This window comes from Nothoprocta perdicaria, unplaced genomic scaffold (genome assembly GCF_003342845.1).
Source record: "Nothoprocta perdicaria isolate Ctin4 unplaced genomic scaffold, notPer1 scaffold_146, whole genome shotgun sequence".
Taxonomy (NCBI): domain Eukaryota; kingdom Metazoa; phylum Chordata; class Aves; order Tinamiformes; family Tinamidae; genus Nothoprocta; species Nothoprocta perdicaria.
This window is the reverse complement of record NW_020454605.1, coordinates 1,946,665-1,972,235: the sequence shown is the minus strand read 5'-3', so window position 1 is coordinate 1,972,235 and position 25,571 is coordinate 1,946,665. Positions and strand designations below refer to the sequence as shown.

Sequence of the window (25,571 nt, the reverse complement as noted above, 5' to 3'; positions counted from 1 at the left end):
ACTGCTCTTTTAGTAATTTTAAACTAAAAGGCAGACTTGCTATATTCAATTTGGAAATGTACTATTTTTAGACAACAAGTGCATGTAAGAGGTTCTTGGATGTGCATGCTGTTCCTGGTTTCTGTACACCAGATTTGGGAAGTCTATTGACATTTCAGTAGGTTGGAGCAAGATTTGTAGCAACAACTAATAATGTCACAGCTCCAATTTCTGATTTTCCCTGTAATTGTTTTCCATCTAGGACAGAGAAGGAATTCAGCTAGTGAAACCTCTGGCAATGCCTTTATTTCTTCAGGGACTAGATTTTGATGGCTCTGAAAATAGAGCTGAGAAGGCGAATTTTGTTTCAGGAATTAGTTTTTACCTTAGTGATTGAAATAAACAAAGGAAAAAAAAAAACAGTAACTTGCTGTTTGTCCTTGATCAGTCTTTCTGCTGTGGAAACAAGATTACTTAGTACATCTTGATAAATACGAGAAAAGAATATTTCAAAAACAACTGTCGTGACTTGGGCTTTAGTATTTGTATCAGAAAGTTTGTCTTTCCGGATATTTCTCGCTTCAATATCACTGTTTTCATGTTCTCTTGCATTAATTTTGAAAGAAGAAATAGAGCCTCAAGCCTCCTTAGTCGCAGGAGAGCAATTGTTGTTAATAAAAGCTTGCCTAGTACTACACCTTTTCCTTGTATCATTAAATAAAATGTTATTTATATTAGCTATTTGATAATCTTGAAATGATAAGATCACCTCTGTTTTCACATGAAAAACAGCAGTGTTCAGGAATTGTAACTATACCCAGATTTCTCCTGTTACCCTGTAGTAACTTACTTGAGACTTAACTTGCCCTGTTTCCCTAAAGATTGTACAGGAAGACGAGTGTGACTGATCTGTCTTTATTGACTGCAACTTGTATTTCTAAATTAGACGAGGAAAATCTTAGGTGGGAGGAACTGGCCTTTAAATTCCCCAATTTTCTGTTTCTAACAGAGTAAATTCTGTCCTTGAATATTGAAAAAGGAGAAAGATATAGAAGGAAAAGAGATAATGGAAATCTTGAAAATGATTTCTAGTGGCAACAGACTATTGAAAAAAAAAACTCAATAAACATCACAGATAATGTTTTCATTTGGTTTTATTTCAACCATAATCAAGTGTAGTAGCTTGATTGCTACTCCAGCTTGTCTGCTTGGTCTCAGTGTAATAGCTGTTTCAGAAAAGTGTTTTGATGGGCTAAATCCAGGTTAGGTTTGAGGAAAAATCAGGAGTGATGCAGAAAACATTCCTTGAAGAATGCAACAATATGGTAGAGCAACCCACACAGAAACGTTGTTCTTCTGGCATGAAAGTGATGAAGTTTTTGGTTTTCCTCAGATGAAGATGTTAAATTTTCACCTAAAAATTGCCAGACATAAGCAGAAGGAAAAGTAGTAGCAACTTAGTGGCGAAATTTGCTTCTTTTCTTCTTTCCATGTGATTATGTCCTATGTTTAAGAAAACACAGATTCTTAAAAAAATCTCTTACTGCTTGATCAATAATTTAAGTCTTCTTCTGGTTCTGTGGTCATATTCTTTCTTTATCAGGCAAGCTCTCAGTAGCTGGGTAGTATTTGAGAGTTTTTCTTTGAACTAACAGGTTCTCTCCTCCTCAACCATTATTCTGTTGACATTTATTATTTGAAATAATGGACTTTAAAGTTGATATTTTAAATGCTGCTATTGGGGTAGCTATGTTATTGAAGCAATTTAATAGGATTCTTGTGTGATAAACAGAATGTGCATTTCTCTGCTTTGTGTTTCTGTTTTAACTGTGTGTATGTTTTTAAGTACAAGGAGGTACACATGCAAACAGTGTTAAATAAAACTCCTTACATAAGCAATCCCCATATTCAAAACTCAAATGATTAGTTTTCTAGGTCAATTGCATAAGAGCAGACCTCCTCCAAGACTTTAATGAATTCCAGGTATTTCAATGTCAACTCAGATTCATGGGGTTATAATTGCAACACTCAGTAGGGATAATGTTTATTGTGTTTAGACAAATGGTTTTCAGGAAAATAACAAGAAGTGTTCTTATTGTTGGGAGCTGTAATTAAAGAAAATAGAACTTGTTTCTGAACCTCAGAATAGGTTTTTCACTGATGAACTATTGATTATTTGCAACTATATGGATCGAAAGTACTTTCCATTATGAACTGAGTAACTTCTTACACWAAATGTTAAGGAAAAACATTTCTTTATTCTCTAATTGCCATTTCTTGATGTATGTGCAAAGGTTCGGATGATGGTATTTAAATCTTCCTTGGAACTCCAGCAGTTCCATTTTAGGATGGTTTTCAGGCTGTTTGGCTCAGTTAAATGAACTCGAGCAGTTCATACCTGTCTGTTGGCCTGTAAACATAGCATAAGATATGTATACTTTAATGAGATAGAAATTGTTTTCCTCTGAAGAAATGTCCTCTAATTCTAATTTTRTTGCCATTTCTCCTCCAAACTAATGGAAACATTTTTCTGTTACTAGCAAATGCATTTGTGCCAGTCTTAAATGATCTTGATGAACATTTAGCCCTAAGACTAAACACACAGACGCAGTTACATTGTGAAAAGTTTATGATTTTAAATGAATGCAAAGAACAAATGACTCTTTCCTTTTTCTTCTTTCAGGTGATAATAGTAACCACCTCTCCAAGCTCAACTTTTGTACCCAACATCCTTTCCAAGTCCCACAACTATGCAGCAGTTACGAAACTTGTCCCAACATCAGTCATTGCCTCAACTACTCAAAAGCAGCCAGTGGTTATAACTGCGTCTCAGTCCTCTCTGGTCAGTAGCAGCAGCAGCAGTAGCTGTTCCACTCCCTCCTGTACTGCAAATACTATTGCAGTAACTGCTGTGGTATCATCAACACCCTCAGTAGTGATGTCAACAGTAGCACAAGGTATGGCAGTAATATCATATTGGTAAAAATGTTTTTGATGGTGAATTAGATGTTTCAAGAATGGTATGGAGGAGWTGTTTTAGGTTTACCTGTGTGGAGTACAGAAGATGTGGAGCAAAAGTCTGTGAATGAAACTAATCCAAGGTACTCCACGAAAGTTTGTGTTGAAAATAGGTCATTCCCTCAAGGATTTGGATATGCAAATGATATTTTCAGAAGAGATGAAGTGTGGCATAATTTTATCTGGAGGAGATTGGGTTTGCAAGTATTGAAACATTCTAGTGTGAACTGTTTGGCTTTTAAGAACTCCGTCCTTCTCTTGTATGAAAAAAGAATGTTTCCAGTATCTTTTTAAGGTAGTTGCTTTTTTTAATGCATGATTTACAAAAATGTATGAGATTAACATCAAATATAAACTGCTTAGTTTCTCTTACAAACTTCTTAGTCTGCTCTGGAGGCTACTTCCTGTGGTAACTTAATTTTCATAACAGTGTAGGTTATATAAGTGCTTGCAGTTTTTTCAGTTTATCACCATCTCAATTTTCATGTCCTTGTAACCTGAGCAGACTAAGATAAAAACTCCTAAATTTCAGACTAAGATAAAACTCCTAAATTTTTGTTTCTTAATTCGAGCTATGTGTTTTAGCACAGACATGCATAGCTGCTAATTAACCCTGTAAGAGGAGGCTGTGAATGAGTGAAAGGGTCTCAGGTAATCAGCACTTGAAATGTGCTATTTCTGTTAGTGGCAAGTGTCACATAATAGTGTTTTCTGGCCTTCATTTTCTATCTTTCTTCCATTTCATAAAAATTTGGACAGCCAAATCAAGGCTGAACAGGTAATTTGAACTCCACGTTACTTCTGTTACTGTGGTTGTAGAGGTAGGTCATTAAGCTACAGAGCACAAGAACAGTAATTCTCATTATTCAAATAGTGCATTTTTAAATGGATTTGATCATGAAATCAGCAGCTATCATCTAAAACACAGTAGGTGAGCTATGTGTGCAGTGTTAAAGAACTGTCTGTGCAGAAGATGCTGATAAGGCATCATATGGTAAATTCTGGTAATGTATGAAAACAGCTTATTGATATGAAATCATCTTGGGTTGCTTGTTTAGACTGACAGATTTATATTTTAGTTAACACTGCCATCTATAAATGAAGAGGGGAAAAAAGAAGTAAGAGAGCAGGAAGTATTTTGTTTTCCATTTCTGTTCCATGCAGGACTTGCTTAAAAACTGCCTACATAAGCACCCAAAGTCAATGTCTTATGGATGTGCAATTTAAAGTGATAGATAAAGACAAATTATGCTGGAAATGTTGTGACAGCTATGTGAAGGAATGGCAGAAATAAGTATTCACTTAAGACCTTTGTTTTTTCATCTTACAGGAAACTGTTTTAATCATGTTACTACTTTTTGAGATCATTTAATCTGTAAAGAATGTACACACATTTCTGTGTTTTCTGAAATGCCTAGCATTATCTGATTTGTTCTTTTAAAATAGCGTTGCATTCATGAACAGATATTGCCTTTTAATGTTAAGGAGTTTAATATTAATTTGTTTTCATGTCCTTAACTTTTGCAGGTTTTTTTTTTTTTTTTTTGCTCTATCTCTCTCTCTATATGTGTGTGTGTGTGTATTCTTTCTTGAAGCCTAAAGATGAGGCTTTCAAGGGATTTGTGAAGTTATTTGTACTGCAAAAAATGCAGGTGAAGGTACAGAAGCCTATAGCTTCTTGTGGACTTGTTACTAGCTGCCAGGATACCATAAAGCTTCTGAATAAGGCGTTTGAAATGCAATTGGTAGATTTTTTTCTAATTGCATATGTAAGTTTGCATTTTTCAGTAGTAGAGATTATTTAATACTATAGTGCATTTAAGAACTTTTAATTTTCTTTTGTTTTGCACTGTTCAGCCTTAAACCATTTACTTCTTCACAGGTGTATCTACATCAGCTATTAAGGTTGCCTCTACTAGACTACCTTCCCCAAAAGGTTTGGTTGGGAATCCAACTCAGATTTTAGCACAGTTTCCCAAACAGCATCAGCAGTCCCCAAAACAGCAGCTGCACCAAATACAACAGGCTCAGCAACAACAACAGCAGCAGCAGCAGCAACAACAACAACAGCACCAACAGCAGCAGCAGCAGATGGCACAGTCTTCTGTAGCTCAACAGCAGCCACAACAATCTCAGTTGCCACCTGGCATCAAACCTACCATTCAGATCAAACAGGAATCAGGTAGATTGATTTAATTTGGGGTGATACTGGTGAGGTCTAACTGTCAGTCAAGAAAGCAGGACTGAGTTCTGCACCAAAATACGCATGGGGAGCTATCATAAAGGCATAATAACTAGAATATAAGATTTGGCACTAAACAAGAAAAACAAATAGTGAAGAATAACTTAACACTTTCAGGAACCAAAAAAATCTTTGGTTATTGTTTTTGGCTTTTTTGGCGACTCTTCGTGTTTGATGTAGATATTACAGACCATCTTTTAGAAGGAAATGTTTTATCTTTAGCAATTGAAAGATGTATTGAAAGATGTATCTTCAAAAGTAACATGACTGACAGCATGGAAGACAGCAGTTTTCTGAAGATTCAAGAGCTATTGAATTGTATCATCTTAAAAAAAAAGTTGATCTGTGTTTTAATTCTTGGGTCCAGAAATTGACCTCTATCTTTAATAGCTTGTCACAGCAAATATAATTAGAACTGAGGCTGAAGTTGGGCTGCATTCTTTTTGTGATATAATTCATGCAGTTGACTTTGGGCAAGTCATTTAATCTTTTTGCCTTGACTTTCCTTCTCTGTAAAACAGACAGATTTTATCTCATTGATAGGTGATTAGAAGTAATGCTTGTAAGGCTGCTGAATTCTGAACAAAGAAGTGCTATAAAAGTGCAAAGTATTTTTATGTCCCTRTTTTAAATCAATGTGGTCAATAAAAGTTTTATTTTGTTTATACTATTTAGGTCAAATAATTAAAATATACCATAAAATTTAGGAGGGGAAGAATCCTTACTTTGGATTGTGGGACCATCACCAGGGGAAAAAATGTTCACTACTGAACACAAAGGCCTCCATCCTTCAGTCCTTGGACACTGTTTGATCTATGAAAACTTCACTCTCTGCCTTCTACTATAGGTTTAGGTTTTGCTTGCTTTTTAGTTAAACTTTCTTTAGAAATGCCATCTGGTACCTATTACTTCTGAAAGATACAAGTTTATTTTCACTAAGGTTTTTCTTTCTATCCATATTTATCTCCGAATGATGCAAAGATACTGCTTATATCTCTCTTATAGACAGTTCACTAAGGCACTTGCTTTGGAACCTGCTCACTCTACTACTTTTAAAGACAACATAGAAGAGAACATCTCTGGAGTATGCTCCTTGAGAGAACAAAATTGCTCACCTAGAAATTTCTCTGTACAAACATAAGCATCTAAATTTAGATGGGGTAAATTCAGACTGGGGTTTTGTGAAACTTGACCAGCACARTGTAGAAGACTTAACTCGGCGAGGAACAGAATTTAAACTCCAGGTGGCCTGCATATACTTTCGAACAGACTACATGAATCTTTTGATTTGCAGATGAAAAATGAATCTTGGAGAAGGCCCATTCTGCTACACAAACAAAAAGGGAGCAGCATCCTTGGCATGTTAACRTGTTCTCCTTTTGTTCTTGCTGCTTTACTTAGAACTTGTTTCAGTCCAGTTTCTTCACAGCTTCAAAGCAACCAGTAGTTTAAGTGGACAGGTTTCCTTAGAGCAGCCTTTCCTAGTCAGTGTCCCACTTGCTTCCTTACAGCCACTAATAATCAGCACAGAAAAAGCTTCTTATTTACTTGATGGAATGAAATTCAACTCATCTAATTAAAACATACTATAATTTACAGTCTGAATTGGTCAAGAACTATTTTACTTTGTGGTGCTTTATGTACTTGAACCAATTTGATGTTGGTTGTAACCTGTTTGTTCCTGGGAAAAACGTTCTATTTTTTTGAATTATGCACCAGAAGAGATTAAAAACTACTGCAGTAAATTTATAATGAAATGGAATCCCATGCATCAGTGGGAGTCTCAAAGAATTGAAACAGGCACATGAAAATCTAGGGTAATGACTGTCTTGATACTTGCAAAAAAAAAAAACCAAACAATAATACTAATAAATAAATTTACAACAACAACAAATTATTTTCAGCATCAAGAATACTTTGTGCTCAGAACGGAATAGAAGCCTCATGAGGCTACCTGCCCACTAGGGCTTGTTCTGGGAAAACATTTCAGAAAGTAACTTTTTGTGCCTGTATTTTAACAGTGACCTTTCTCCTTTCCTAGGTGTTAAAATAATCACTCAACAGGTGCAACCCAGTAAAATCCTTCCCAAACCAGTTACAGCGACTTTGCCCAGCAGTAGCAATTCACCTATTATGGTGGTTAGCAGTAATGGGACTATCATGACAACTAAACTGGTCACTACTCCCACTGGTAAGTTATTGCTCTGAGAAGGGAAGGGAGGGTGAACCCAGAAATACAGCTGCTAAAACATGATTTGCTAGGGTAAAAAAGCAATTATTTCTCTTATGAACAGTGAGCACACACAACACATGCACAATCCTGTTAATAACCATTCTARAATAGGATTTTTGTCACTAAGTGGTCTTTTATTTCCCTTATGGTCTCTTTGAATTGAATGCACAAAAGTGTGATCATCCCTTTCCCARTGGGTTTATTTTCAACTTACAGTGATACTTTGCACTTCTGTAGTACTTGGTGTTAGAGGAGTTAAATTAATTGAAGTTTTTAAGTACCTGTAGCAGGTATGTCTGCATTATTCCTATTTTGTATATGTGGAATTTCAAAGGCAGATGAATGACTTGCTCATAGCCTTGCAGTGAATATAAGAAGAGCAGTAAATTCAATTTTGAACTCCTGGTGGTTTCAGGGGATCTAATTGTATTTGTGCTTTCTTTCTTTTCTTTTTTTCTTGTGTAAAATCATAAGTGGTACAGATTTTTATTTTTTAGCTTATATGAGGAAGATTTGCTAGGCAGATTAATCTGAATTTTCTCAAATCCAGAGTAAACTTCTTTTTTTGGTAGCATGGATTGGGAATATTAGTGTAAACTGATTATTAGTCTTGACTTTTTAACTCTAGATCTCGAAACGCTTCTCGTAAATATTCTTAAATTTTCTATTTCTAAATGCTAAATCTATAAAATTGTATTTTAATTGTAATTTTTATTTTTCACTTAAAATGCTATTTAGGGCAGTATTTTATGTTTTTCTAAGTGGTTTGTCTCATGGGAAAAGTGAGATTATAGGTCTTTTTCAAGAGAGGATTTGTTTGGTTCGGACTGTGTTAACAGATTACCTCTCTTGCCTCTAATGAAGTAAGTGGCAAACATATAGGTCTCTCACCCATCTATAGGTCTGACATCTATTGTAAAGTAAAACCCTTAGCACAATGACACCAGTGAAAACRTAATAGACTTTGGAGCATTTTGATACAATGCCTCACAGAATCTTATGTTAAAATTGGCGTTTCCTTGAATATTGCTCWACAAGGTCAAAATCTACCTGGAAGGCTGTAAAGAGCGGTAAATTGCAGTGTGTTGTCTCTTAGAATCAAATCTAACATTTTCCTTCTCATTTAACCTTTTCCATATTTTTCCATATTTCCCTATACAGCATATTCTAACAGATGATTTTTTTTTTCCTTTTCTTATAAACAGGGACCCAAGCAACATATACACGGCCAACAGTTAGTCCTTCCCTAGGGGCTCGGATGGCTGGAACTCCAGGGGCTGCTACTTATGTGAAAACCACGAGCGGCAGCATCATCACAGTAGTACCAAAATCATTGGCTACGCTGGGAGGCAAGATTATCAGCAGTAATATTGTTTCTGGTAGGCATATGAGTACTTCGATACTGAGACTTGTTTCAAGTTTAGACTCACTGTAACTGTTCAGATCTTTTCTGTGGGGTGTGTTCAGATAGTTATTAGGACCTCCATGGGAGGAGAAATAAATTCAGGAGAAAAACAGATGGCACTGAAAAGGAAAATGAGTGGAAGGTATGGACAGAGAATGGTCTCATGAATTACAACAATTTGAGAAGGAAGTGCTTAATGGGAAGGAGGCTGGGAATGAAGAATCTGGGGYAGTAGAATATTGTCTTGTGCTGGAGTGCATCATACACCTGTATTGTAGTTCGGTTTAAAGTAGCTTGGAATCTTTTCTCTTCCACTCACTACTTGTGGAAATAACCAACTGCAATTAGAGAGTCCAGTGTGTGCAGTCTCCTTCCCATTTTGTTCTTCTTTTGGTTTCAGTCTGTYATTCCCTTATCTTATGTTGCAGTCTTATGTAGGTTTCTGCTGCTTATCTTTACATTGGTCTTCTGACCACACTTGATGCTTTCTGTGAGTACAGTTTTCAAGCACAGAGTCTCTTTAAGACCAGGACCCAGCACACACACGTTTCACCTCTTGAGTGTCAATTTAGGGCTTAATCCATTCTAATGGAGACAAGGTTTGCTACAGTATCTAGCTAGGTACAAATAAWTATTAGTATCTGTTTGGGATATTCTTCCTGTCTTCCAAGACACTTACATTTCTTAGGTTTCCCACTGTTTGGGCTTAGTAGAGACCCGGTGTGGCACCAGCCAGAACGGTTCACCAGAAGGTGTTACAGGAACTTTGTAGAAGGGCTGATTAATTAATACACGTGGGAGTGTAGTCTGGTACAGGAATTGGATATTTCAAATCTTAAGTTTTACAAAAACTCAGCTTATTTTGGAGCTAAAGCAGTTATTTCTTTGCAAATGAGTGACTTTTTTAGCCTGTTGAGCGGATTTCTAAGTAAACTGATGAGCTTATAGCCAAGTGCAAATAATTGCTGTCTTCCTGCACACCAGTTTATGTAGGAGAACCCTTAGCTGGCCTTCATAAGGGTTTTACTGCTTGTCCTGAGATGACACAAGTTTGGCATTGTTGTTGCTGCTGTTTTGGGTTATTTTGTTTGTTTGTTTGTTCTCCTAAGAGCCTACTAGACATTTATTGCTTCATAAGTCATTCATACGATCACAATGGTTTCATCTCAGAATACCTTTTCCAGTATTATTATTAATCTATTGTTATTAATCTAAAATATGTAGTAAAATGTATTGCTGGTATCACTGATGGATTGAAGGTGGTGAGGGGAATTCTTGGTTTGTAGCTCTAAGTGGTACTTTCTTCAGGCAGAAAAAAGCAGAAGATATGGTAGAAAACTGTCTTAAGTAGGTACTGAAATAGTAGCCTGATAACACTAGTGACTTGGATGTCTGCATGCAGTTTGTGTAGATTGTGGAAGGCTGTTCAGAATTACGTGTCACTGCAGTAAACAAAAACCTGCTACAGGTAATGGAATTAATTAAATATTGGAAGAGGAAGAGAAATAAGCAGGACAGCTGTTCTTAAAAATGGAAGGGGAGGGGGAAAAAAAGACAAAAACAATTCAAACTCAGCATTTACAAACTGATTATATGAAGTAAGAGCATTTTTTTTCTCCAGTCCAGTATTAGCCTTTTATATTATATCAGTTAAAATACAGAAATTTCTTGTGGAGAGATTGTAATTTTGGTATGTAGATTCATCTGCAGGTGTTATCTGTGCACTGTAAAGTCAATTCTTGCATATGGGAATATGGCCTTGAGTTGAGTATTAGTGTTGCCCCTCTGCAACTCTAGCCTTCCAAAAGCTAAACATGTTAGTCTGAGAAAGTAATGTCATGTGCTACTACTTTTTATTGTATGTGAAAGGTATGTGGAGGAAACGTAATTTGTATGTTTAGGGAAGTTGTATTCCCATTTCAAACACTGCTGTTTTAAAAACTCAACTTTAAAAACTCATTGCTATACTTGACAGATTTCAGTACAGTGAAATACAGCTCATAAGTGTCTAAAGTGAAAGGAAATCTACATTTTATAGACTGCACATTATTTCTTTTTCCTTGACTAYTTAGGAACTACGACCAAAATCACTACGATTCCAATGACATCGAAACCCAATGTGATTGTTGTGCAAAAAACTACTGGAAAAGGAACTACAATTCAAGGGCTTCCAGGCAAAAATGTTGTCACAACATTGTTAAATGCTGGGGTAAGTTTCAAGATCAAAGACCTATGAAGTGTCATTGCTGCTGCATTCTTTCTGCCTCAGTCTCTATTAAAAGCAAATTCTACGTGAATCACTTAACAGATGCAGCATGTCCTAGTGTCAGGCATGTTGGAGAAGCAAGTATGTTCTGCAGGATATGCAAGATCCTTAAAACAAACAGGGAATCTTCCAGAAATTTAGTAAAAATAAAATATTTCAGTTTTGTATTTGCCCTTTTTCCCTGGTTGATGACTTTGTAATCCTGAAGGGATTAAATAGAATAAAATGACTCAAGTCTTAACACCGCTAGTGTTACAAGAACCACGAGTACCACGGTCCTGCGTCATAAATTTGAATCTCCAGCCGTGTATCTCTTGTAGATAAAGGGCAGAACTAAGTGTTATCTTCAGAGTAAGGGTGCTACCTTTTATCTAGGTCATAGAACTGTAATGTCCTKTTCCCAAGTATTGTATAGTGCTGAATTATTTTTGGATAACCTGATGTGCCATAAGAACAAAATCAAGTTGCTTGCTTCAGCTGGGGTCACCTTCAAGTGCTAACTTATCAAAATGATAAAACTGCTATACTTTTTTAGCTAAAACTGAGAGATTTATGTGGTAGTACCTTAATGATGTGATCTTTAGTATCTTCTTGTGTAGCAGAGCTGAAGAGGGAGGTATGTTGATTTTTTTCCCCTTCTTGGATTTTGTTTAGAAGAATTCAAACTTTTTTTTATATATAATTTAAAAGCAAATACCTCAAGCAGTTTTCACAAAAATAGGAATCTCATCATGCTACTAAGTAGGAAACAGGAAAATGCAATGATACATCTAAGGCAATGATGTTTTTTAGAATTGCTGTCTACTTAATAGAATTGGTAGAAATACCAGACGTATTCCTCATTTTATTACTGTGCAGCATTAAAAAACAGGCTTGCTCAGTTCCATCACTATTCTTAAGATATCAATATTCTACTCATATGTTGTGAGTCTTTCAAAATCAGCTTTCCGTGAAACAGTTGTGAATCTGCGTTTTTTTCAGTACAATAACTTTTATTTTAAAAATACCCAAACTTAATATTTCAGTGATGATGATAACACAAGGATATAATTTTTATAGTATTTAAATTTGATKCAGATTTTGTAAAATATCTTGCCAAAGTTAGTGTTGCTAGAAATTAGAACTTTTGAAATACTTCTGCAAAGTATTTAAGGGAAGTTTCAACTTGCATGAATTCTTTGATGCAACTTCAAAAACTTACAAATGTCATTTAATCTTAAGTTTTGAACAAAAAAAAGGCAGAATAATGCAAAATGAGGTTTTGGTAGCTTTTCCATTCAGAGCAGTATTTTTATTGTTTAAATTCTTCATCTTTTAACAGTCTTCATCTTAAATGCATCCAGTTCTAACATCAACAAGTTGATTTAATGGTATGCAGTCATGTGTAACTGTATTTTTCTTCTTTTTTTGGAGAAGTGGGTCTCTCTCTCTGAAGTATTTCATTCAGTTAACCTGTAAATTTTGGCTTCTCTGCAGGGGGAGAAAACTATTCAGGCAGTGCCAGCAGGAGCAAAACCTGCTATCATCACTGCCACAAGACCCATCACAAAAATGATTGTTACACAGCCAAAAGGAATAGGGTCCACGGTCCAGCCAGCCACCAAAATCATCCCAACTAAAATTGTTTATGGTCAGCAAGGGAAAACGCAGGTACAGTGAGGTCCCATTTCTGTCTTGAAATGTACCCCTAAATTTTAATGGGAAGTAAATCTTTTTTTAACTGTATTACCACATCTGTAGCAGGGATTAATGTGCAGTATTTGTGGGGAAGATCTTAATAGGATCTTAATATCTTACTAAGATATATGTGGCCTTGTTTCTGGTTTCTTGAACACAGTGTTTGCATTGTTAGCTGCTTCTGGATGCCTAGAGAAAACCAAAAGGAAATACTGAGCATAGGTGAAACTTAAAATATGTGAAAATAGTTCTAGATACCTGCTTAAGACTTAAAACTAAAGATTAAGTCATGAGGAATAAACATGTTATRTCTTCTGCTCTGGGGAGATTAGTCATCTTTGAAAATTAAGAGTTGTAGTGAAATTGCTCTATATACAATTTAGTGTGTCTTCATGTTGTACCTGCAGCCTTGTGTGGTTGGTGGGGCTATACACAGAGAATCTGGCCTATTTCTGGACACTCTCAGCTTTCTCTGGTTATACTTGCTACATAAAAAGAACTGAATTTTTATCTGTTATTGTTGCTCGTTTTTACATCTTGATTGTTCAAGACTGGATTATACTGGCCTGAGAACACAGGTCCTGTCATTGTGGTGCATTTTCCAGGCCACTTAAGTAGCTGTATTTTGTCTGCCCTATAGTTGTATCCAGCTCTGAAGAACAACTGTTTAGCACTRCACATGATTGAAAGGAGAAGTATGTTCTTATGCACTGCCATTGATTAGTGCTTTGTATTTTAATAACCAGAATTGTGGATTCACAGGTAGACTTTTTTATTAAAATGCTGGGATCATGTAGGTCTTGCACATTGATCTATTTTAGTGGCACACCATCCTTGCTGAACTGCTCAGTTCTACTTTCTTGAGTGCTCTTAATATACACAGACTCTGCCTTTCTAATTAGGTTCTTATAAAGCCAAAGCCAGTGACATTTCAAGCAACTGTTGTGAGCGAGCAAACGAGGCAGCTGGTAACTGAAACGTTACAACAGGCATCGAGGGTCACAGAGGCAGGAAACTCTTCTCTCCCAGAAGTGAAAGAAGAACCACAGACCTACACGGATAGCAGCTCATCCTCTACAGAGTCCTCCCAGAGCTCGCAAGGTATGTGTCAGTGTTGCATAAAATAAGATTACACTGTCTCCCAAGTGTCCTTGCTAGTTTAATATAACTTAACCTCATCCATCTTTTTTGTAGCCTTACCCAACCTGTTAGCAGTGTGGCCTCTAGTCTGTTCTGAGTCAGTTTGGCAACCCGTACTTTGACATTAGCTTTGTATTTGTTGCATTATCTTTCCATTGCATGGCTGGAAGTGTGGCCAACATAGATTTTAACCCTTTTATGGGAACTTGCCTGTGATCCAGGAGCTAGGGGTACCGTGCAGGTCTGCTCTTATGGAGGTGCTGCTCTGGCTTCATGCCATCATAACAACAGATGCAGTTCTCCTAATGTGGTAGAGGAAGATCAGTGCATAAATAGCAGGCAGGAGCTGCTACGATTACTCTTATCAAGGAGTAATCATAGGACCTATCACTATATTAAACAAAAGCGAATGTCTACCTATAAAACTCTTTCAACTTAAATATTTAAGTGCTTTTTCTATTCTGAATTCTCTTCAGTTTCTATTGGTCACTAATATAATTCTCTGAGTGTTGGTGTGTACAATCATTTTAAGTTAATTGGAAAAAATTAACAAATTTAAAAATTTTAGCTATGTTTAAATGCAGAATACTTGACTATGTTTTCATTTGCTGAGCCTTTGAAACCTTCTGAAAAGAGTTTGATCGAAGGGAGATTAAACATACAAAGTAGCTTGCCAAGTTTTGGTTGTTCAAACGAAAGTTTTTATAAGCAACTAAKAAATGGAATATTTCTTTTATGGAAAGCTGTTGATAGCATTAGCTGTGTTTTGCTTCAGGAGTCACTTGTAATAAAATCTAAAGTACTGCAGAATGAAAGCATGCACCCATGGCCGTATTRAGAAATCTGATGGACGACGTGATTGAATTTTGAGCTCTAGTCCTGCTTTGTGCAAGTATTTTGAAGTCTTTACTCCAGTAGTTCTGTCATGATGTTTTTGTTTTGCTAACAGATTCTCAGCCTGTAGTCCATGTAATTGCTTCAAGAAGTCAGGACTGGTCAGAACATGAAATCGCTGTGGACACAAGCCCTACAATAATTTACCAGGACGTATCCAGTGAATCTCAATCAGCTACTTCCACAATAAAAGCCTTGCTGGAACTTCAGCAAACAACAGGTGTGAAAATGCATGTGTGTTATTTTCTTTCTTAGGATCACTTCAGAGCAGTCAGCTGCTACTTCCTTAAACAGCAATTTGCAATTGAAAAGCACCTGCCTTGAATCAGTTTGATTTCTCTACTTTTATCCAGTAAAAAAMTGTTTAAAACCATTCACTGTTTAATCAAGTCTTTCATTCGTATTAGAGGTTTGTTTTSCTAAATCTGGCACTTTTGTTGCCTTCTAAAGCAGTGAAGGAGAAGTTGGAATCAAAGCCAAGACAACCTACCATTGACTTGAGCCAAATGGCTGTCCCAATCCAGATGACCCAAGAAAAGAGGCATTCTCCAGAAAGTCCTTCAATTGCCGTGGTAGAGTCAGAATTAGTTGCTGAATATATCACAACAGGTAAGTGACTAAGGTATTTTGGGATGATGGGTTTGCAGTTGAAGTCTAGAGAGTTTCTTTTGGGGGTTTCTCGGGGTGGGTATCTCACTATATTTTTTGAGGTGGAAATGAGTGTGGTTTTTTTCTAGGACCTCTGCAGGGAATAAAGATTGCATCTGCCTTTCTCAGACATGTTGGAGAATGTTTCTAATGCAAAGGAAGTTTTTTTGCTTCAAGACATACTAGTTTTAAACAGACTTTCTGTCTTCTSATCTGATGGCGAGGACAGGCTGTTCACTTGTTGCCTTTAGGGAAAAACCAAAAGTGAGGTTGCAGGAACTATGCACTAATTCTGTGCATATGGAGAAGAGTCAGGATTTGAGTTGGTTTAACTCATAATTGCAAAATATTATTGATTGCCAGCAAGAAGTCAGCTTTTTGGCCAGGCGAGCATTTAGCCTTCTAAAATAATCCCCCATCTCCTTCATTTGTTAGAAGGACTTGAACTGCTAAATTTGCCAGTTGTAGGCAAATGGATTATTTTAAATTGAAGTTTTCAGAGGCTGAATTTCAAAAATAAAATAAAAATAAGTGATAATAATCTTCCATCTGGGTGCTTATGTTGTCCCAGTCCTTCAATCCCTTCCTGGATGCCCCTCTAATTATATTATGAGTCTCATATTCTCTGCTACCCTAAGACACTAACCTGAGGCCACTTCCCATATATATGTGAAAGAATCAATTGATCCATTTTTTGTTTGTTTTAATTTCTTTCATTCAAATTATTGATCTGTAATTTGGAAAATGAAAACAAAAGTATGCATTGGAATAGAAGAATAAAACTTGATTATATTAGAATATATAAATTAATATTAAAGTTCAAGGTTTCTAGTATTAGATGTTCAAGCTGAAATATCCATTTTTCATTCTCTTCTTCTGCATTTCCACCTCTCACTTCCATTCCTTGTACAGTCTAAGTTTTGTGGAATTGTGTGTGTGCTGTGGGGTTGTTGGGGCTATTGAAATAGTGCTTACTGTATCTGGCTTCAATTTTGGATATTTGAGTCATGCTTTCTGGATGCCCTTCTAAAACACATGCATAAGTACAACAACAAGTACAACCCATCTCCAATTAACACAGGAGTCTGTCATGTTCCCTGACATAATCGGATACATCAATTGTGCTTGTATTCCAAGTCCCATGTGTAGGTTTCCCTGGGACATACTGTAAAAAATGACTTTCTCTGAGCTAGTTTTAAACATTACGCTATATGAAAATAGTGTTGTTTGTAAACCATGAGGTCATTTGCAAAACCTTATCACAGAAATGCAATATTCTGTGGATTGGCTTGGGACAAACTGTCACAGCACAAAATTGTTTATTTTGCCACAACCTTTTTTCCTCTTCCCTCCTCCTTCCCCTAGCTGGAGTGAATGCTAACAGGGAACACCARGAATTGAGCGTTTCCTTTTGTTTTCATGTGTGATCTCAGGATGCTTCAGTAGTCCCAGCAGCTGTATTTTTTTTTCTGCTAGCAAATTCATTAGTAAGATAGTAAACAAGCTGTAGCTTGCGGGGAAATCTCATGCATGTGCCTGAAAGGATAAGGCACAAATGGGAGATGGGATCAGCATGAACTTCCTAGCGAGATGAAAGGAGCAGTTCACACATCTCAGCGTTACCGTTTTTTGTCTGTCTGCAGACTCAGGAAGACAACACTGTATTGGTTCACATTCGGAAGAATATCTACACAACCACATAGGTTAGAAACTTTATTTTTAAATGAAGTTTGACATTTGGCAGGAGCTGTTGGGGATATTCATGGCGGATCTGGCACAGCACGCAGGCCGATATCGATATAATCCAACTCCTTTCTTGGAGTGGGAAAGTTAAATTATTATATGGAATCACAATTTAGCCTGTCAGCAAGATGCCTAGTAACTCTAAACCTTCAGTTGTATAATAACTGCATATAAAATTTTCTTTAGTAATATTTCCTCAATCAATCAGTATTTTGTGACATTTTAGAAGTTAATTAAAGTAAATATTTAAATAGTCTGTGGACTGGCATAAACTAATTTGGATCTTTATTGTGTCAGTGACTCCTTGGCTTATGAGTGACTGCAATATAGAATGGTTTCGGGTTTTTTCCTCACCTGAAGATCATTATTTTGCCAATCCAATGTTTAACGAAGCTACATAGCTTGTATTAGATTAGCTCTAAAAAGTGACTTAGACCAATGACMAGGTCTCCATTTCTGTCTGATTTCTGATCAGCCTTCCTTGCTTTCTTAAATCCTGAATAATTTTCTAATTACCAGTCCTGCAAATTTAAGCCATGCTCCAAAGATGATTTCTCACAATTTATCATCAGTAGATACCCAGTGGGCAAGGCTTGCTGTTCTTAATTGCAGTCAAGGCTTTCAGCAGGGTAAATATTACAGAATAACTTGTGCTTTACAGTGTTGTGCCAGTGATGTATGACGAACCCAGTTGAAAACTGGGACTAGGTGCTCTCTACAAAGCCAGTGTTTCGGGAGAGGGAGGTCAGGGGAGATAGTGGCCAAGCATGATCGCTTAGAACTTGCAGACCAAAAGAACCCCCCGAGATGTTATTTTAAGTAGCATCTCAGAATAAATCTGCGCTTTAAGGTTGAAGCTAGCATACAGTAAAAGACTTGTTCCATGTTCAGACCTTTATTTCACTCGTTCGGCTGAAGGTTGAGCAGACATTTGAGTTTCCAGCGTTAGCTTTGGGGAGGCGCCACTCACCTCTTTCCTTTCAGTCAGYCATCGCTCTCAGCCCCACCAGCAGTCGTCGCAGCCCCAGAGGACTCTGCTGCAGCACGTGGCTCAGTCGCAGACAGCAACGCAGACCTCTGTGGTGGTGAAATCCATCCCCGCATCCTCCACGGGCGCAATTACCCATATCATGCAGCAGGTTGTACCCTTTCTTTTCCCAACAGTCTATACAGCAGTAGCTTATGTGCCTTACTTGGGACCACAGCTTGATATGATTGAGTGTATCAGGTTGCTGCCAGTGCAGCTGCACATTAGTAACTTCGTTTTAATGATGCCTGTTCTGGTGGGAAGGGTGATGGGTGTTACAGAGGGGCTGGGTTCTTCAGGCCCTAATGTRGGGAAACAAGGATGAAGCAGAACCCAGACTATCATAGATCATATGATCTCTTTGTGTTTAGATGGCCTTAGTTTGTGAAAATAAAACTTCTCTACTTAATGAATCAAAAAAATTATATTTAGATGTGTGATAGGAAGTCCAAAGAGGCCAAATCACTAAAGCAAATTCTGTATCTTATGAAATCTTACTGAAATTGCATTGATTCCTTTGTTTGAGAAATGGCATTCTTGTCACACAAGAGAAATAGACTACCCCAGGTGAATGCACATAACTCAACTCTGCATTTCTGTAGTATCTAGGGAGCTCAACTGAACAAAGACAGATCATAAACCTGCAGCACAGAGCATATTGATCTGTGTTTGAGTGGGTTCCTTCATACTGCTGACAACATTTATTAACAGACAGTTAATAACAATACAAAGCAGAGTAACATAGTTCTCTCCCTCAGCTTCCCTCAAAAATTCAATGCTTGTGCCCTGCACAAGAAGAATTGCAATATGATTTTGAGGAAAAAGAGAAGAGAGGATCTGGTTATAATAGGAATAGTTTCTAGATATACAAGGAGCTGCATAAGGAATGCAGAAGATAATAAGGCTCTTGAGGCAGAATGAGAACTTAAAATGTCGAGAGACTGATTTTAATAAAGACCCATAAGATTTCATATCAAACTGCTATGGAACTAGAAGGCTTTTGAACCTTAGTCTGACAAGTGCAGGGGCTACATAGTCACCACTGAGAATTAGTTATGCAGAAAATATTTTCACATAGAGACACGCCGTGTTTTATCAAGGGAAAAACAGCTATGGTTGCTTAGCTATTGTGAATCTACYGTGGAAGATGTTTTGTTATTTTTGATGTTTTGTTATTTTTTCTAATGTACAAATTGAGAGTCTGTAATTGTAAAATAAGTTAAGTAGTCCAGCAGCAGACTGGACCTTCTTTTTTAAGATTGTGTATTCTTTGTAATTTAGACTTCCATTTACTAACCCATTTGTAACTTTTTCTTATTAAGGCCTTAAGCAGTCACACTGCGTTCACCAAACACAGTGAGCAGCTTGGAACTGAGGAAGGAGAAGTGGAAGAGATGGACACCTTAGATCCTCAGACTGGCCTGTTTTACAGATCTGCCCTGACACAATCGCAGGCACAGAAGCAGCAAAAACTGAGTCAACCACAGCTGGAACAGACTCAACTGCAAGTGAAAACTCTGCAGTGTTTCCAGACTAAGCAGAAGCAGACAATCCACCTGCAGGCTGATCAAATCCAGCACAAACTCCCACAAATGCCCCAGCTTTCCATAAGGCATCAAAAGCTAACCCCCCTGCAGCAAGAGCAAGCACAGACCAAACCAGATGCACAGCACCCCCCACACCACATGATGGCCAAAGAAAGGCAACTCCCTACCTTAGTGGCACAGCCACAGCAAACTGTAGTACAGGTGCTTGCAGTAAAAACCACCCAGCAGCTGCCCAAACTGCAACAGGCACCAACGGCACAAAAAATCTACGTGCAACCCCAACCCCCCCAGAGTCAAATGCAGCTACCTGCCTCTTCAGAGAAACAGCCAGCAAGCCAGGTAACGGAATATTGATAGCATGCAAAATAAACATCGCTGTTCAAGGAAAAAAAAAAAAACAAAAACAAAAAACAAAATATTCAGAACACCAACCCTGTTGCTGTAGCAGTGTTTTGTCCTGGCAAGAGTGAACTCCTCATTCCGCTGGTATTAATTACCGTATCAGAAGGTTGACACTAGGAAAGAGAAGCACATGTTATAGGGGGAAAAAAAATCCGTAGAGCTCACAAACGTGTTTTGTTGGACAGTTTTTATGAATTTCTGCCACCATTGGTGCATGGAATTTGTCCCTAATTATTTTCTTTTCCTCTTTTAGATATGACATATTATTAATTTCCGTTCCCGTAGCACTTCTTATTTCTGTGGAAATAAAGGTGAATAYGCTGCAGTCACCTAAGGCTCTCCATTGTACATCTTCCTTTGTAGTTCACATTGCCCCAGTGTTAAAGGCCTTTTTATGTGCAGGAGTAATTTGATTTTCTGTGGGAGGGGAAAATTTAAAGCRTAAGAAATGTGGAAGAAAGATTTCTTTTAACTACAGAAAAGTATACTTTTTTTCTGGCCCTTTCAGGCCTATATACAAAAAGAAGAATGTTAACACATTTTACATGGGGATGTAAATCCCAAAGGAAAGCAAGGCTGCTGTGGTTTTATGCTGCTACAATCCTTGTCTAGCAGCCCAAAAATCTGCCTTTCCCCAGGCTTCAGTTAACTGTTACCGTATCATTGTTAATTCCTTTGTTAAAATGCTGAGTTTCAACTGTCTTCCTAATCACAAGTATGTTGTTTGTGCCATACTGTCCTTGGAAAAAAATATTGATTAGATTTCAATAAAAACCTAGCCATGCACAACAAAAATTTGATTTTCAGGTGCAGCCTCCAATTATAACGCAAGGATTCACTGTTACAAAGATAACTTTTTGAGGGGCATCAGCCTCCTTCTCTTTCAAAGGGGGCAGTTCTGTGCCCAAACTGGCATTGCCAGTTATGAGCCTATGTCCTACACAGGCACCCATGAAGACAGCAGTATCAGAGATTCTGAGAATGTCTATGGTGGAAGCTCAGATTGATTCAAACCTAGGGAATACCATAAGGGATCCCCCAAGCAAGACTCTGTCCACTGGTAAACTCGCTAGCGAAGCAGAGTCGTCACCTTGTACCCAGGTGCCAAGGGTGGCTGCCCTAGGGATGACGGCAACTTCCATCCCCCAGCAACAGAGCTAAGGAATCCAGTTCAAGCCCTCCTGCTGTCGGTCCTACTTTAACAGAGAGGAAACTCGATGCACAAGGAATGCCTACAACAAACCAGTTAATACACATTCAGAATATATCACAAAAGCAAGCTGAAGAGAGCTCATCAGAAATTGTTACCCAGGTAAGAGAAGACCAGAGCAAGTAAGGCAAAGGTTGAACAGAGCAAACGTGCTTTGTCTGATATGATGATAGCAACTGAACATCTTTTTTTTCATTTTCTTTTTTTTTGTTCTTTTTCTGGCCCTGTACTTGCGGTGGATTACTACTTCGAAGTGCCTAGTGCTTGTTGAATTGAGCTCGAGTTTCTGCAGCAGTATTTCATTCACTGTTTTCTCAGTGTTTTCCTTTGATTTTTCTGTTAAGGAACCAACCAAGCTCATCTAATTGCACAAACTACTCTTATCTGTAATGCTTAAAAATGTGACCTTCACCACATACTATGGAACTATGATCTATAATTTTTAATCATATTTAATAATTCTATCTTGAGTATACAATTGCCTAAGGCATAAAAGTGAAGTGGAGGCGTTTTGTTAACTGGGAGAGTTCAACAAAGGAGGTCTGGATTCAGAAAGTGTTTTATCTTCACGTATAAACAAGTTTTGCCATTGTCGGCATAAAATGACTCTGGATCTTCAATGGTTTAAATCACTGCCTGACTGATGATATTTTCATTGATTTTTGTTGTCTTGAATGTCATGTTTTCTGATGGAATGATCAGAATTTCAACTGATGAAGTATTTAAAATCATCGGAGGACTTAAAGCAATGTTTTATGAATCTGCCTAGACAAGTTGGCAGTGTGTATGTACACAGGAATTTCAGTGAGGATGGCAATGGTTTTATTGTGGATTGTAATTGTGTTACAGTGAAAAAACTTCTGGTAGAAAAAGTACTTTTGTACACAACTTTCTTTTTTTCATGTTTACCTTGCAAAAATCTTCATTGCAGCTAACTTTGCTTCTGTAGGAATCATCATTTTGTACTTACTTTTAGTCTTCATTTCCCTAAATAGTCAAAAATTTCTGTTTTGCTTTAAACCTGCCTAATTGCTAATCACTGTGGCATACTGTGAGCTGTTTGAATGTCCAAATGCTGCCCAGAAATTCAGATGTATAAAGATGCAGTTTTAGTTCTAGAACCCATGAGAGTAGAAGCAGAAATAAATGGATTTATTTTATTTTCTCAGCCTTTGTGCTGTGCCAGCTCTGAACAGGGCCAGAGCTTCTTTGGCTAATGTACAGAAAATACAGGAGGTCTATTGAGTACATAGTCTGAAAAAGATAAGAAAAAAATAAGACTGAAAGTATTATCTCCACTTTACGTTTGGGGAATGATGGGTTGTGGCTGTCAGTGTTTTAGATGCTGGTTACACGGGAGGTCTGTCACAGACCTTCAGTGAGGGTCTGTGTCAAAGAGCAGACTTTTAACAACAAGATTTTTCTAATATTATCTTTCACACCCCAACCATGTGAAAGAGTATTTGGAAGCTTTAGCTAAGGCATCATTAAACAAGTCACAGCTAGGGAAAGCTGCTCTTGGAGAGGAAATATCCTTTTCCTTATGAAAAGAGCGCCTCTTCATCTTTGAAAACCACATGTAATAAAACTGATTTTTTTCTCTCTCTTTCAGACTATCCCTCAATATTCCATCCCTTGTCACTCCAGCTCCAACGTGGTAGTGGAACCCAGCGGGCTCCTGGAGCTCAACAACTTCACGAGTCAGCGCCTCGATGACGAGGAGACCGCGATGGAACCAGATGTGGACAGTAGCACTGAGGACGGCACGGAGCCCAGCCCCTCTCAGAGTTCTGCTGATCAGTCCTAAGGAATTGGGACACTGGAGTGCACTTTAAAAGTATCTTGGGAKTCGAGTATCCAAGATGTCCTTGTATCGTGATGTCTTAGAGCACTTTGCTTACTAGAGTTGTTCAYTGGACCCTTGAAGCATCAGTGTGTTTTAACAAGACAGTATTGCAAAAGCTGCATCTTTATTAAAAAAAAAATGAAAAAAGAAAAGAAAAAAGGTTTCCCAAAAGATGTAGTTACCAAGATATAGTAAACCTGTGACAGTGGTGGAATTGTACTCCTGTTAGAAAGCAAACCTGCAGCGAATTCTACAGCTCGTGCTATGAAGCCTTTTCCCAGATGCTGAAACGGCTTTTGGTGGAAAGGGATCCTTACTTTGCTGTGTCGTTTTGTCAGCTGTTGAGCAAAACACCATCAAAGAGAATGTTTAATAAATATTTGTATTTTTAAATAGCATGTGAGAGAAAAAGCGTCTCTGACGGTGCTGGAGAAGCTCCAGGAATTTTGGAATTGGTTAGCTTTCCTGCACTTGTGCTCACTTAGAGTTAAGATTTTTAATAAGCCTAAAAATATAGTTTATTTTTTTAAAAGCCTTGTTGGTGAATATTTGGAAATAAGCAAAATCACTAACTAGTAGCAGTGTGAATTTGCTAGTGGACTTGTTTTCCTGCTTTACAAGAAGTTGAGTAATGGCATTTTGAAGCATTTCTTTGTGCCATAAGTACATGAAATGCTCATCTACTCTACTTAATCTTTGATTATTTATTTAAATATATAATTAAAAGGCCAAGTTGTTTTAAAAGTTCCTGTTAAACAGGCACGTCCGTTAATTCTAATACAAATGGGATGTGAGTGGATGTATTTTGATATAAATCAGCTTTTCGAAATTGGGGAAAAAATGGTTCAGCATCTTAAGCTGAACTTCTGAATTTAGAAGTGAGCTATGGCTTTTAAAAATCTGTATTTTACTCTTACATGCTGTTTTTAAAGTGACCATTTTGGAAGTTTAAAAGTGTAAACTGAAATACAGTGTGAGGTTTCAGAAATTAGCCTTATGACTTGGCTTGTTGAAGCAATACATTGGGTTTTGTGATACTTACAAGCCACAGAGGGAGGTTTGGGTTCAAGTGGAATAAGAGAACCAATTTTAATACATTCTGCTAATGAAGACAATAGTTTCCTTTTTTTTTTTTTTCAAATGTGTATATAAAAAAAAACATGTTTTTAACTGTTTTGTATAGAATTCATTATAAATAACTAAGCATTTTAAGACTTTGACATATCATCTAATTGTATATACATCTGTCAGCCTAACTGCCCACTTTTTGGTGCTGAAGTACTACTGTAAGTAGATTTCATCCAAAGTCTAATACAGTTTTGCGTCAGTCTTTTTTTAAGCTGTGATTTTACTTTTGATATTGTAGTTAAGATTAAATTCCAACTGGGGTAACTCTCAAACAAAAAATACAAAAGCTAAAAAAAAAAAATCCAAAATATTAATCTTGTTCTGAATATTCACCCATGTAAGAACATACAGTATCCTCTAGATGGTGCAGTTGCTCTTTCATCGCAGTTATTTTATAAAAAGTCCCTCTTTTTACTTTTTCGTACACCTCTTTTTTTCTTTCTGTTTTTCATCAGCATTAATTTGGAAATCATAYACTTTATTGTGGTAAAAAAATGTTCTGCCAAACGTAACGTGAAAATGATGGAGTATTTGCGTAGGCAACTATTTATTTTTACTTTATGTCAGAACAGCGTTGGAATAGGTATTAGTTTGGATTCTCCTGGATTTAGTGTTCAGGATGGAAGAGGACAAAGATGAATCATAAAACATACCTTAATTCTTTCTCTAGTTAAAACATAAGAAACCTAAGCCATTTTAAGCATTTCATTTTTTGCATGCTGCTAAATAGCTGTTCTTGTCTTAGCAGGATAACCATGGCCAACAACAGCGACTAGTTTCTAGTCCAAGTCTCATGATTACAGCATGACAAACGTTTACTTAATACAGATGTTTTCTGGTGGCATCGACCAAGTAGCTGGGTACGCTTTACAGGTGCCAGCCTGGGCACAGTCTGCACATACAGTCATGTGAAGTCCAAAGCAGATGACGTACCATCCTTCTGGTTTGTATCAGATTCTCACCAGCGCTTATATTCTATGTGTCCCTGTGCTAGCCAGAACTGAAAGGCCATGAGAGGACAAAGCAGGGTGAGATACTTCTTAAATGCCTTTGCTTGACGTCTCTGCCATAAATTATGGTTCCAGGTTTACATTTGCACATTCAGGGAACTTGCCTTTGTCCAGCCAAAAACGGATAGTAAAAAAAAAAAAAAAAAAAAAAAAAAA

At 37.3% G+C, this 25,571-nt stretch overlaps 1 protein-coding gene across 1 annotated transcript in view; it reads left to right on the top strand.

The window, feature by feature from the left end:
• EMSY (EMSY, BRCA2 interacting transcriptional repressor) overlaps positions 1-24,335 on the top strand; it is a 38,754-nt gene extending 14,419 nt beyond the window's left edge. The window contains 14 exon segments of the mRNA XM_026034517.1: positions 2,663-2,936; positions 4,880-5,179; positions 7,281-7,430; positions 8,678-8,851; positions 10,950-11,086; positions 12,620-12,793; positions 13,723-13,921; positions 14,910-15,074; positions 15,308-15,467; positions 18,195-18,384; positions 19,595-20,158; positions 21,029-21,375; positions 21,377-21,533; positions 23,044-24,335. Coding sequence (XP_025890302.1) covers positions 2,663-2,936; positions 4,880-5,179; positions 7,281-7,430; positions 8,678-8,851; positions 10,950-11,086; positions 12,620-12,793; positions 13,723-13,921; positions 14,910-15,074; positions 15,308-15,467; positions 18,195-18,384; positions 19,595-20,158; positions 21,029-21,375; positions 21,377-21,533; positions 23,044-23,238 — 3,186 coding nt within the window. The 3' untranslated portion in view covers positions 23,239-24,335.
• Positions 24,336-25,571: the final 1,236 nt, after the last annotated feature.